We start from the raw sequence: 13,791 nt of genomic DNA on the forward strand, positions 1-13,791 counted from the left end.
GATACTTTGATCTGATACATACCAGAATCTGGCAATTGTCACAACAAGAACATTACAAAATTTTCTCAAATCAGTGTATAAAATCTGTGCTAGTAATTCAAAAGCTTACTTTGTAGGAGTAAAGGTAATTAACTCATATACGTCTTTCACTGTTGTTGATCATGGTATTCATGATAAGCACTGTTCACTGTTCATTAACGTTCCTTTCAGGATTATTCAGAGTTAGCTCCAATTCATTTGTGTTACTACCAAGAATACTTTAAAGCAAATCTAAGCAAAACTGTGATAAATTTGGGCGCTCTATTTTAAAAAGTACCTTCTTTACAAAGGTTAAGAAAATGACAGCATCTTAAGATAGCCTCCCCTTGTAATTTAGAATCAGGAGAGAGTTGTCTCAAATGCTTTATGTAAACTATACCACAGACTAACTCGTGCTAATGTGCTAATTACAATACACAATTACTTGTCATAGTTTTTCAGTAATACCTATTTCTGCAAATCACGAAAGTCAAAGGCAATGCATAAAGTACATTTTTTTTAAATCAAAAGTTTTAACTGGAAATTAGATCAGTAACTAAGATAAAAGAGATTTATAGCCTGCCAGACTTCCCTTATCTATATGATGTCTAAGTACTCATCAATTGTTGTACACGGTCTGGAAGGCACAGACACTTCAACAAAGCTCTATAACTATAAATTCAAAGTGTATTGTGATAACTAAAGATGTTTCCATTTTACAAATTAACTGAAATGGCATAAAACTTATTAATAAACAAAAACACCATCAACCATGTTTCCACATGTCTTTTCTAATTGAGATGCGTGAAATCTCAAAACTAGAAAACCATATTGCCATTGAGAAGAATAATAAAGTTGAGTTTTAAAGTCTTTCTTTTTTGGAGTTTTTTTAAGAGTTGAGATAATCATTATGTTAAACCTAAAATTTCAGCTAAAGCATTAATCTTAGCTATAATAAAAATGCTATGAATAGACATTTATGAACAGATACTGAAAACGTGGGGAATAATAAACAAAGCAGAATTCATGGTTACCATATTTACACATACTCTTTGTTGTGTTTCAGTGCCACATGATCTGATTCAAAGTAATAAACATCAGGATCATCATCTTCTTCTTCTGTATTGTGCGGATTGGCACTCTCTTTGGCAGATGGCAAATGTCCAATATTAAGTCTTGCCTCTGAGGGTGGCTTACTTAGTCCTTCACTCCCATAATTTTCAGAGTCACAAAATACTCCTTTTTCATTCTGAGAAATTTCATCAGGATTTGTGGGAGATTCACTTATGTTATCACTAACAGTTGCATTTGTTTCATTGGGACTAAGATTATTCTCCTCAAATTGTCCATTTTCTCTGCAAGGAGAACTGTTTTTAGTGGGACTACCTCTGGTAGGGGCCGCCCTTCGTGGTGAAGTTCTCAGAGTATATCGATGTTCTTGAGGCTCTGATAAAGACATCATTTGAGCTGAAACACAGTCTAGAACAGAAGATGATTCTGGGTCTCCAGAGACTGGCATACTCTCAAGACTTGTGTCCAGGGCGTTACTGGTGTTTTCATTACACTGCTCTTTTGAGGCACTGCTATCTCCCACCACATCTACTTCCTCCTCAGAATCCCTTAAGGATGACTGAATTTCAGAAAAGGGGCCTGTAGCTGGCTCAGTAGTCAGCTGATTAACATGTTCCACAGGCAGGCAGGCAGTTACTATTTTGTGGTCCTCCAACTTGACCTGCACTTCTGAATTTGTGCAAGGCACGTTATGGTCTATATAACTGTCCTCCTTCCTACTATCAAGGAACATTGAAGTGTGGGTATCCGAATCCCCATTTTCAGCTACTGACTTTTCCTGCAACACATATGAACCAGTGCTATTTTGTTTAGTGTTCCCATCAGGCTGACAGTCATCACAGTTTATAACAGCTGAATCACTGTCATCAACACCATTGACAGCCAAATAGCCTGTGATTTCTTCAACTACTGCAGAATTAAGTGGCCCTTCCTCACTGACATTCACCTTTTTAATTTCCCTTTTCTCACAATCATCCAGTATAAGACATCGACAAGCTCGTTTAGTCCCTTGAAAATCTGCATCATTGTCCACTACTGTATTCCTCTGTTCTACTGACTCCTTGTCTGATTTTATAGGTGAATCTTCTTCTGAACTGTTTGGTGCTTCAGATCTAAGACAACGCTTAATTCTTTTTAAAACTGGTGAAACAGGTTCTGTTTGCCTTCTCTCACAATTTTCTACAGCCTGCCTTTCTACGTTATCTTTTTCTGAAGAAGAAAGTCCTCTTTTCCTAGGGCTTACCCATGATTCTCGAGTACTTTGCTGTTTTAAATCAGTAGTTCTTCCATTATTATTTCCTTTCTGAATCTGCACAGGCTCTGGTCTCTTCTTTGGTGATCTTGATCGTACTTGAGAATGAGAAGAGATTTCTTCAGGGTGAGCAATGCTACGATTCCTTAAAGTTCTACCACAAAAAGATTCATCCAAGCCGTTTAACCCCACTGTTGATCTTGTAACACGAGTAGATCGGGAAGCAGCCATACTATGGCAAGTCCCTACAATACGGTCATCATGATCCACTCATTGGGAAACCTTCAAAAATGTAAACAAAATAATGAGAAAAAGGTAATAGTTAATATACCTAAAACAAAAGCATAACGCTATTAACTTTTAAATCCAAGTATAGCCAATATTAATAAATTACATGATATAATTTATTTTATTAACATTTCTAAAAATGATATTAATAATAGCTAACAATTACATGACACTTAATATGTTCCGGGAATTGTTCTATATGCTTTACATACATTAACTCACTTAAGTCTCACAACAATTAAGATAGGTGCTATTATCATCCCTACTTTACAAATGAGGAGGCTGAGGTTATCTGTATTGTTTAAGTAATCTGTCCAAAGCCACACTCCTAAGTGGCAGGGCAGGGCTCTAGAAACCATGCCCTTAACCTGCCTTGCTGTGTATCTGCCTCTCAGATATACAGGCACAAAGGGCCCAGAAAAGATTTCCCTGAAAGACAGGATTTCATCTTCATTATTAAAATAATACCCTTGAATGTATACAGCAATTATCACAAAAACTATCCTAATCATATCTTATGTTTTCTCAAAACATTCCTGGGAGGTAAAGTGGTAGGCTCTGCTCTTTTTAATTCACTTTACTAAAATGAGTTTTTGGTCAAATCCTTCGGTAATAAACTATGTAACATCAAAAAATTTCAGTTGCAGATGGGGCGCCTGGGTGGCACAGCGGTTAAGCATCTGCCTTCGGCTCAGGGCGTGATCCCAGCGTTGTGGGATCAAGCCCCATGTCAGGCTCCTCCGCTATGAGCCTGCTTCTTCCTCTCCCACTCCCCCTGCTTGTGTTCCCTCTCTCGCTGGCTGTCTCTATCTGTGTTAAATAAATAAATAAAATCTTTAAAAAAAAAAAATTTTCAGTTGCATAAGAGTTTTTGTAATCAAGCATATCAACAGATACCACAATCCTAGCTTGCAATAGCTAAAAGCAAAACAGAGCAAAACCAAATCTCCCTAGTCTTTAGAAGTACAGCCATAAACTAGCAAATGAAAGGAAGTATTCTGAAGAGGATGGAAGAAAAAGGAAAAGCAGCCCCCAAAGCAAATATTACATCTAAGAAATCAGGACTACATATATAACCCCATCCTCTCCTTTGAACTCCTGTGTATGTTTATGCCACAGTTTTAACGCATGTTGGGAGATGAGCTGGTTTTCTGGTGTGGATGTTCAGTGTTTCTAAGATACAAATGCAAGGGAAATTGAAAAATGTCCTGATTGATCCATCTGGATAAACTCTGAGTGGTTATTATTTTCCAAAGATTCTCCCATAAAGCAGAAAAAAGGAGCTATTACCATTTCAAGTATCCATTCTTCTCTTCTTCTGTTTAGCTTTCACAAGATAATTTGGCCACTCCACTGCTTAACTTCCAAATGGGGTGTAGGATGGATAGAGAAAAAGGCCAACAATGGCGGTAGTAGGTAATTTCATAGTACCCTGTCACTTCCCTTTGCCATGCCTTCCCACGGTCTCCTTCTCATATAAACCCCCCAAATGCCATTCTACCCCTTCCCCTGCAAACCAAATATAATCTCTCCTTTGCCTCAACTAGAAGTGTCTAACAGTAGAGAGGTTATGAAGAACTACAGAAGCCATAGCAACATGCTGCCACAAACAAAAAAAAGAAACATTAAAGGGAACTGTCTTCCTGTTTCTGCCTGCTGACAACTGAATTTAAGTTTCCTAAAAAATATGTAAGTTTATTGAGTTTAGTTTTGTTTCAGAGTAAGGCATACTTTTCAATTTTTAATTAACAATTTTTGAAAATCTTACAAGACTCACAAAACCATCCCTGGGATCAGAGTATGATAATTTGTTTAGAGAATTCTACAGCCACCTCATGAACAACAAGTACAAGACACCAATCAGAACTTAGAAATACATTTCACATAGTTAACTTTTACTATTTTGGGATTCACTAGAGGGATGTGACATGTAATTCTCTTCTGCTTAAATCTTGTCATGAAGATTACAGTCTATTTTAAATCACGGGCAATAAATACTGAATGTCCCATAAATACCCATTTTTAATTACAAAAAATTTAAGTTAAATTTCAAATGATATTTCAAAAAAGCACAAACTAAAGAATATTAAAATCACTTTATTTGTTTTGTATACCCAAATCTGGAACTCGCAAATCTGAAGGTTACTGATTTTTAAATATTAATTACCTATGCAAATACATAAAAGAAACATAATTTTAAACTTTACTTACAAAATCTAATGCCAATATATTTAATGCTAATTTAATTATATTCATAATTTGTTATTCAAAAAATGATTATATTCATAATTTATGTCTCGAAAATAAAACTGGCAATAGTAATATTTTATAAACACACAAAAACTCTTTACTTTTTAAAATGTGATGCCAATTAAGGGCATATAAACCTCAAGGATTCCAGTAACAGGCACCCCTAGCCCTTCTTTTCTTTCCATACCAATCTAAATGAAAGCAAAATCTCTGCCTTGTCATTCTACATAACAGATATAATTATAAAACACCACCCATAATGAGGGCCTATTTCTTCACTATTCCAGTGATCCAAACACTGATTAATATGAAAGATGAAACCTCTCTTTGTTTCCTCTGATCCCTAAAAAGCATTTTTATTCCATTCATCAACCACAATAAAGTCCGTTTTAGTACAGTTCTCAAATCCTGTGCTACTGAACCATCTTTAAAGCGCACCTGTTTTATACAAGGACACTTTTGGTACCTCAAACTCTCGCAACTCAAGAGCCAGCATTATGGCATCTCTTGGAAGCTCACTGGAAATGCACAATATCAGGCCCTGCCCCAGACCTACCAGTTAATCAGATTCCCAGTTGATTTATATGTCTATCAGGATTTGAGAAGCACTGACTTAGACTGCTACATCCAGACAGTATTCTTTTAAAATAATATAGTCATCAGGTTCAAACTAAATTAGACCTATTTATAATATAACCTTTAATTCCTTACTTGATTCTAGTAATAAAAATTTATAAATAAAGTCATGATTACTTTGGCTAAAGTAGTACCAAAGAGAGGACTCAATCTCTTGACTGACATTAACATATTGCATGTACTTAAAGTAATAAATTGGTAAAAATTCTGAAGATTAAATGAAATTGAAACACTCTTTCCTCTGATATTGCTTTCTTCTAACCTTTTTCTTCATCTTTTCTATTTTGAATAGGCATACATAAAGGCACGTACTTTCTATAGTTATCCAACAAACAGAGTGCAAATTTCAGTTACCAAAAAGGAGCTAAAACTGTCCTGATTATCTCAACCAAGTCTCAATGTTGTTTTGCCATGCTTAGCTAAGTGTTATAGACTAAAGTAGCTGTCTTCCTCATTTTAGCTGAATACAGTTACTCAAGAAATTCAGCAAAGAGCTTTAGAGCACAAAATTATATTCCTGCTAAAAATTAAATTACTAAGGGAAGAGAAAGGAACTTATTTACAAACTAAGTATCTCAGAAAATACCCTTGCTACTTAATTTCAACCTGTCAATTCACATTAAGCCCCAAATCCTACCTATAATTCTAATATCTCACCCATGCTGTTGAACTATCCTCCCCCAAATCTAAATCTACTTTTACTTCAAATCTAACTGTAGGATTCTGAAACAGTATCATAAATGTCTAGCCCCTGTGATCCCATCTGCAGAATTGCATCAACATGAACTAAAAGGAATAATAATCCTTAAACTAAAATGGTCCACCTTATGAAACACTACTCTAGCTATCACCTTTACTTATGCGAAAGAAATCTCAGAAACATTTTTCAAAGATAATGCCTAAAACCTTTTGCTCCACTATAATTACTAAAGTAGTATGGTTTATTTTGGGAATTGAGGGACTGGCAATCGTCCATTAACATCAACGTTCTAGGGGCGCCTGGGTGGCACAGTGGTTAAGCGTCTGCCTTCGGCTCAGGGCGTGATCCTGGCGTTCTGGGATCGAGCCCCACATCAGGCTCCTCTGCTATGAGCCTGCTTCTTCCTCTCCCACTCCCCCTGCTTGTGTTCCCTCTCTTGCTGGCTGTCTCTATCTCTGTCAAATAAATAAATAAAATCTTAAAAAAAAAACAAAACATCAACGTTCTAGCCGATATTTATTATCACAATATTTAATTTTATTAATTGAACAATTTTAAGGAAACTAGTCATGATACCATATCAAACCAAAGTGAAAAGCAAAAAGAGCAAGAGCAACTGGAAAGTGTAACCAATATGATTCTTCTACCTAGAACATAAACATGAGTTGCTTAGTAACGGTTCAGACTATCCTTGTCATACAATTCTTTTAAGACAAATTTCTTCAGTTGAGCACTTACCACTATCAGGTTAAAAGCAGGAGAGTGAAATGTGGGGACCCACCTATGCAATCCAACTTAAAGTTCTTAATATTCGTGTTTTGAAGCTATGAATTCTATTATGTACTGCCTTATATAAAGGGATCTCTTCTTTCTTCCCCCATTAAGAGAGACAGATATATGATAGATAGGTAACATACATACATAGACAGAAAGCTGAATGAATATATACTTTAAAAGAAAATTGGGGAGAAGTAGAAAAGGAATTTCATAATGGCCCTTGAATCAAAAATACCCAGGGTGTCAAAGACAGGTATAATGCTCTAGAGATTCCAAAGTACTTAGTCACTTCATTTATACCCCTGTTGGGAAGAGTAGGAAAATATTTCATCCCTAACCCATTCCCTATAGCTCCATACTCCTATGAACTACCAGCCAGACTGCACAATATGCCATGCAGAAGTACAGAATAAGTCAACCCTCCCACAAAAAATAACAAACTACAGTTGTCTTCACCACTGCAAAACTAAATAACTTACCTGTACAACCAAAGATCTATCATTGTGGAAATATTATCTCTTTTCCTTATATCCTGAAGGAGTTGGAGCTATGATCTAGAATAGAGCTTAAGCATCAGGGTTTCAGACTCTCAGCTTCAGCCATGGAGAATACTAGAACCTCTTAAATTCCTTTCTTTAAAATAAAATAAGAAAAAAAAATTAAAGAAACAAATTAACCTATGCTAACAGATTTATCCCTTCTATAAGAGGAAACAGCAGATAACAGAATTATCTATTCACAGTAACATCTTTGATACTTCTTAGTAACTCTGTAGCCTCAGAGATACCAAGAAACTAGAAAAGAATTTTTAAAAACCAACACAAACAAACCGAAAAGACCTTGAAATATACTGAATCCTCATAACAACTCATTATTAGTTTGCATCAAAATGTGACTCCATTCTTCTCTATAGTCTATGGACAATATTTTTTTGAGGTGACCCAAAGACTGCCTTTGATAAAATTTCTGATACACAATTTATAATCTCTTACTCTTATTCTGGACGCCTTCCCAAAATTTGGCCTTCAAGTATTCAAAACTAGGGACTGAACAACAAAAATAATTTAAGTTATGCACACCAAAGAATCAACTAAGTCTTCAGATATCTGTATGATAAGCCAAATGATTACTAAAATGCCTTAGCACTCTATCATGAAGAAAAATTTCTACTATTTTTGGTGTATGGATTTTCAACTAGGACAAACAGTACGGATTTTCTGCTTTTAGTGCCCAATTGGCCAGATATTTTAATTAATCTAAGTATACTCCATTTCTTTGATAGTCTCATTAATTAAGAGTTTTACTTTATAATAATGTATATATGATATCCTTCTCAGAGAATCTGGCTAAATGGTTACCGTAAGGGCCCATTTGGAAACAAGGAGGGACACCAGGAAAAAGACTAGTGATGTTTATGATGCAGACTGTCATTTTATTATAAACATGAAAGTAAATATTCTAAAAGTAGATATTCTAAAAGATTTTCACAGTGAAGGATTACAACTTTAAAACTGACGCAGTTAACAAACCTTGTAAACTAGAGTTACTGCCTAGTAAAAATAAAAAGATTACAGTTTAGTCAGCTAGGAGATCAGTACTCATATCTAATATCAAGAGATGCAACCTCTCCCAAATATGGCCTGTAAATTCTTGAAAAATACAAGGTAGGAAAATTGTCTAAATGAAATCACTTAATACTACATTAAGAAATATTCTAAATTAACGTAAGGAAGGTGGCACAGTGTAAAAATGATCCCACAAAAAGTAACCCTTGCCTTGAAAATTCATTCATCTTACAACAAAGATTCCAACTGCCAACTCCTTAATACCCAACCTCGAAAGCCTTTCATAAACATGGCAAAACATTACAATCTATAGTATGTGGAGGGGGTGGCAAACATCAGGGGCAGAGGATCCACAATTTAAGATGTGTCTCTGTGTACACATGGACATGCCCATTCTAGACTTTATTCCAGTTCCAGTCAGCCACCCTCTACCCACTGTGGATTGGGTTTACTATAGGAACCTCATTCATTATGATATTTACCAGGCAAGGATATCTGTTAACTCTCATTTTCACAGAAGAACTGATACTTACAGCTGAGTTCTACCAGTATTAAGATAGACAGGATCACCCAGATGTGTTTCTTAAAAGCCTGATACACTGAAAAAGAAACTTCAGTCAATTACTTCTACTAACTAAAACCCACTTGGCCTTAATTAAGTTTACATTTTTTTCTTACCTTTTTAAAAGTGTTTTTCGCCTAGTATTTGATTCCCAAGCGTCTGTATTTATCTGTCATCACTGTTAATGTCCATGTTACATTGAGACTTCAGGTATTAATTATTTACATGGATGTACTAGCACAACTTGATATCTGTGAAGGGAAACCACAATATAGTCACTATGGATGTGTTACTGTTTACAGATATGTGGACAAAAGTGATATTTCTAAACACTTAGGTAACACACTGCATTCTCTACTAACCTGCACAAGTAATTCCTTGTATTAGGCTACAAAATATGTGCTCTCTTCAATAGACTAAGATGATTTGCTAACACTCTTACAAATGCTTCTCAGAGTACCCACATAAAATGTTTCAAAATTTAATTCTAAATTAAAATTCTGACAAATTTGAGAGCTCCACAGATTCCTTTTCTGACTACCAATGTATACATAGCTCATTTTTGATTGCTCGGGCATTAATGGAAAAGTATTTTGTGTGCTTGTGTTTCACAATAATATTAGGAAATAAACCTACAATGGTTAAAAATGCAGTAAAAAAGATCATGACTTTCTCTTAAATGTGACTTTAAAACATTCCATGTCTTTTAAAGTAATGATTGTGTCTTGTTTAGATTATCCCTCTCTGAATAATTTGTGAACATTATTTTGGCAGTAAAAAGAAAAATGTGATGAAATAAATCAAGATGTAGCTATCCAAACGTTCCCTAAAAGTAAGCTTCTTAAAAATATAACAGGGTTATAGATTACAACTCTGAGAAACACATCAATGTGCTTATAATCATGACAAAAAGCAATATATAAAACTTTAAGTCATTTCAACCTAAAAGTTTATTAGTAGAAAAACATGAGCTACCAAAAAACTCATTCATATGTATCACAGAAACCTCTGAATGGCATTCTAAAATGATTTACCATTGTGTGCCATTCCAAATTCCTATATGATAAAAAGAAAAAGCAAAAGATCTACAAAGAATCTACACAGATAGCCAGAGTGCCTGGGTGGCTCAGCTGATTGGGTGTCCAACTCTTGATTTTGTGAGGTCAAGTCCCAAGATGGGCTTCATGCTGGGCGTGGAGACTGTTTGGAATTCTCTTTCTCCCTCTCCTTCTGCCCCTCTGGTACTTGATGGGACACACAAGCATTCTCTCTCAAAAATGGAAAAAAGGGAGGGAGGGAGGGAGGGAAGGAGGCAGCAAGGAAGGAAGCTAGGTAGATGAAGATAGCCTTACACCTGGTTTGCGAATAAAATTTGATACTGGAGATGCCAACCTGCCAGATCTTACCAGTGAAAAGTTTCATTATAATAGAGTAGAAACTAATATAATGTTATGTCAATTATGTTTCAATTAAAAAAAAAGAGAGTAAGACAACAGAATAGTGTTTAAGAAACACTGATATCTATCATCAAGCACTTAAAACAAGTCTGTTCATTTGTTTACTAATGTTAAACAATGTCATAAAAAATTAACACTATTAGTGTAAACACTAACATCATAAGTATTTCCAAATTTAAAAGTTGCTATAAATTCTCTTGTAACAAGCAAACTAAACTAGCCAAAATTCTTATCTTCCTTACACCCCATTCTTTGTTTCCTTCACTATACATTTCAAATGGAGCAGATAAACTACTTTGATTTGTGACAGCTACAGTAATTTTTTATTTGAAATATTTAACTATAGTAACTTACAGAAATTTTTAAAACTTAGCTATTTTGTCTTTTAAAAGCATACAAAATGGAAAACAAACCATTTAAATCCTATTTTGAAGGGCTTCGTATTTATTCCTTGCTACAGAACTTTGCTTGTTTTCACATACTAATAAAATCAACGGACTATTCAAGAATTCCAAAGGCAAATCCAAAACCAATCTTGACTGAAAAGAATTACTTTTCCTACTATTTGCAGTCTAACACTGGTGCTACTGTGCTAAATAGATTACAGGATCTAAGATTCATGGCACATATGAAATCACTTCAAAAGACTACAGAAAATCCCACTAGAAAATATTACCAGTTCTACTGATAAAACAAAGTTATAAGCTATACAACTTACTATAAAAGTAAAACTGTGGCGTCTAAACTAAATGCAACCTAAATTATAATACACTGAAACTTTTTTTCAGTTTTATAGAACCTTGGAAAAAATTCAAAACAAAAGTTATATATAGATTCATACTAGTACCCAATTCTTCAGTTGTTATAAGTGAAAATATTGATTGTGCATTATACCCGTCTTTAAATGATTTTAAAAGAAACAAAGACATTCAAAGACAGCTGTAAAAAGCATTAAGATAATGGTCAGGGACAGAAACACCTTTGCTATGCAATTAAACTTATCACACTCAATTGCTACAGAGAACTAAACCAAATATTTGGTACAAAGTATAAAAAAGAAGAGCACACTTTCCTGGCTCCCTAAGTTGTTTGGAACCACAGTTTCAGTGTCTTGGATGCCTTCAAAAGATTTTAGAGATAAGCCTACATTTCACAGTCAAAAGAAAGGTAGCAGAAGAATCAGGTTTGATAGGAGGAGACAGAAACATGACTCCCGGGGCACCTGGGTGGCTCAGTCGTGCCTTCGGCTCTGGTCATGATCCCAGCGTTCTGGGATCGTGCCTGCATCAGGCTCCCTGCTCAGCGGGAAGCGTGCTTCTCCCTCTCCCCCTCCCCCTCCTTGTGTTACCTCTCTCACTGCCTGTCAAATAAATAAAAATAAAATCTTAAAAAAAAAAAAAAAAGAAACATGACTCCCTACCATCAAAAATAACTAACAACTATCTGACCATGAGTAAGCCACTTTGCTCTTCTGTGCTTCATTCCCTCATCTATAAAACAGGAGTACTCTTCAGGGTTACTCTGAAGTTCAGAAGAGATTAGGTCTGTGAAGTACTTTAGCTTACTGGTTTTCAAACACTAGTGGGCCTAAGAAATTCCTGAACCCAACCACCCCAGAAATTCAGATTCAGTAGTTCTGGATACACATGCATAAATCTACATCTTTAAATAAGCACTTCAGGTCATTCCAACATAGGGGCTCCCCAAGGATATGGATCATACTTTGAAAAAAATTATATCAGTTTCTTCTGATGCTTTAGTGTTCATAAACATTACCTTAGGTACCTGTTTAAAATGCACTTTTCTAGGGGTGCCTGGCTAGTTCAGTCAGTGGAGCAAGTGACTTTTGATCGCGGGGTTGTGGGTTCAAGCCCCACGTTAGGAGTAGAGACTACTTAAAAATAAAATTTTTAGGGGCACTTGGATGACTCAGTTAACCGTCGGACTCTTGATTTCAGCTCAGGTCATGATCTCAGAGTTGTGGGGTTGCGCCCTATGCCAAGCTCTGCACTCAGCAGGGAGTCTGCTTGAGATTTTCTCTCCCTCTCCTCTGGCCCTGCCCCCAATGCTCGAGTGTGCTCTCTCTAAAACAAATAACTACATCTTCTTTAAAAAATAAAATAAAATCTTTAAATAAAATAAACTGCAAATTTCTAAGCCTCATCCTTAGAAATTCAGATTCAATAAACTTGGGGCAGGGCACAGAATCTTCATTTTACCAAATACCACAGGTGATTCAGATGCAAACAGCTCATGATCCATCCTTTTAGAAACCCTGTACTCGATTCTTTCCCCTACATATCTCCCATATTGTACCCCACCTCTGTAGTATCAACATCCAAGACCAATCTTAGGCTTCCATCATTCACTTAAACTAACTCACCTGCCTTGTAATTGGTCTTTCTACTTTAAGTCTCATGCCTTATAAATGCATGTTCTACAGAGTGATCTAAAATGCACACTTACCTAAAACACTTCCAAGGAACTTCCACTTTTGGCCAAGTAACAGGAATGAGATTTATGCTGCCACCCAAAACAACTAAAAATCTGAACAATAAGTATGAAAACATTTTTTTTCAGACACTGGAAACCAGACAATGTAACACAGAACACTGATCAATGAAAGAGGAGAAACAAATGAGGCGAAGCTTATAATTGCTCCAGCTTACTGATGAGAGAGTTTCCAGACTACAGAGTGTGGAGGGTAATCGCTCCCAAAGTTTAACAGTCTCCCCGAGTGAAAAAGATGAACTGAGTAGTTTGGGGAGGCCAAAGTAACGAGGATCCCCAGAACATCAAAAGATCTACAGAAATATCCCTCAAGTCTTGAGCTGAGTACTGATCAGTGTGCACGTCCAAGGCCTGGAAAAGGCCTGGAAAACCATCCATAAGGAATACAGAATGATATCCATAACCGGGGGTATGCTGGAAAATTTTAAGGACGAGGAGCAGTTAGCAGTTTGTAGTTCCTGGTTTATAGGGTTACCAATGTCTGTGGTATGAATATTCCCACCTGCAGCCAATTTCAAGCTATTAACTATCACTGAGTACTAAGTTAGAAAAAGATACATGGTAGCACATCAAACATTATATAGTATTTCTACCATAGAGATACAATAGATGTAAATTACCACCTGAGCACAAAGATCATATGTAATAATAAAGAGATAATGAGTTTTGAGGTATCATCCTTTGTTCTTAATGTAATGGATTTA

At 35.8% G+C, this 13,791-nt stretch overlaps 1 protein-coding gene across 7 annotated transcripts in view; it reads right to left on the reverse strand.

The window, feature by feature from the left end:
• ZZZ3 (zinc finger ZZ-type containing 3) overlaps nucleotides 1-13,791 on the reverse strand; it is a 102,262-nt gene that overhangs the window by 57,330 nt on the left and 31,141 nt on the right. For 4 of the 7 annotated variants that reach the window (XM_087866020.1, XM_087866019.1, XM_045801978.2 and 1 more), the window contains exons 2-5: nucleotides 9,236-9,370; nucleotides 9,091-9,156; nucleotides 7,472-7,625; nucleotides 1,068-2,623 (exon numbers count right to left, since the gene is read on the reverse strand). In XM_087866020.1, the coding sequence (XP_087722146.1) occupies nucleotides 1,068-2,572 (1,505 nt within the window). In that variant the 5' untranslated portion in view covers nucleotides 2,573-2,623; nucleotides 7,472-7,625; nucleotides 9,091-9,156; nucleotides 9,236-9,370. Of the gene's footprint in view, nucleotides 1-1,067; nucleotides 2,624-3,919; nucleotides 3,991-7,471; nucleotides 7,626-9,090; nucleotides 9,157-9,235; nucleotides 9,371-13,791 lie in introns of those variants that run through there. The other 3 variants (XM_087866018.1, XM_087866021.1, XM_045801981.2) reach the window with 3 other exon arrangements.

The sequence above is a fragment of the Ursus americanus genome, chromosome 12 (genome assembly GCF_024610735.1).
Source record: "Ursus americanus isolate L20-20 chromosome 12, mUrsAme1.1.p, whole genome shotgun sequence".
NCBI classification, from domain to species: Eukaryota; Metazoa; Chordata; class Mammalia; order Carnivora; family Ursidae; genus Ursus; species Ursus americanus.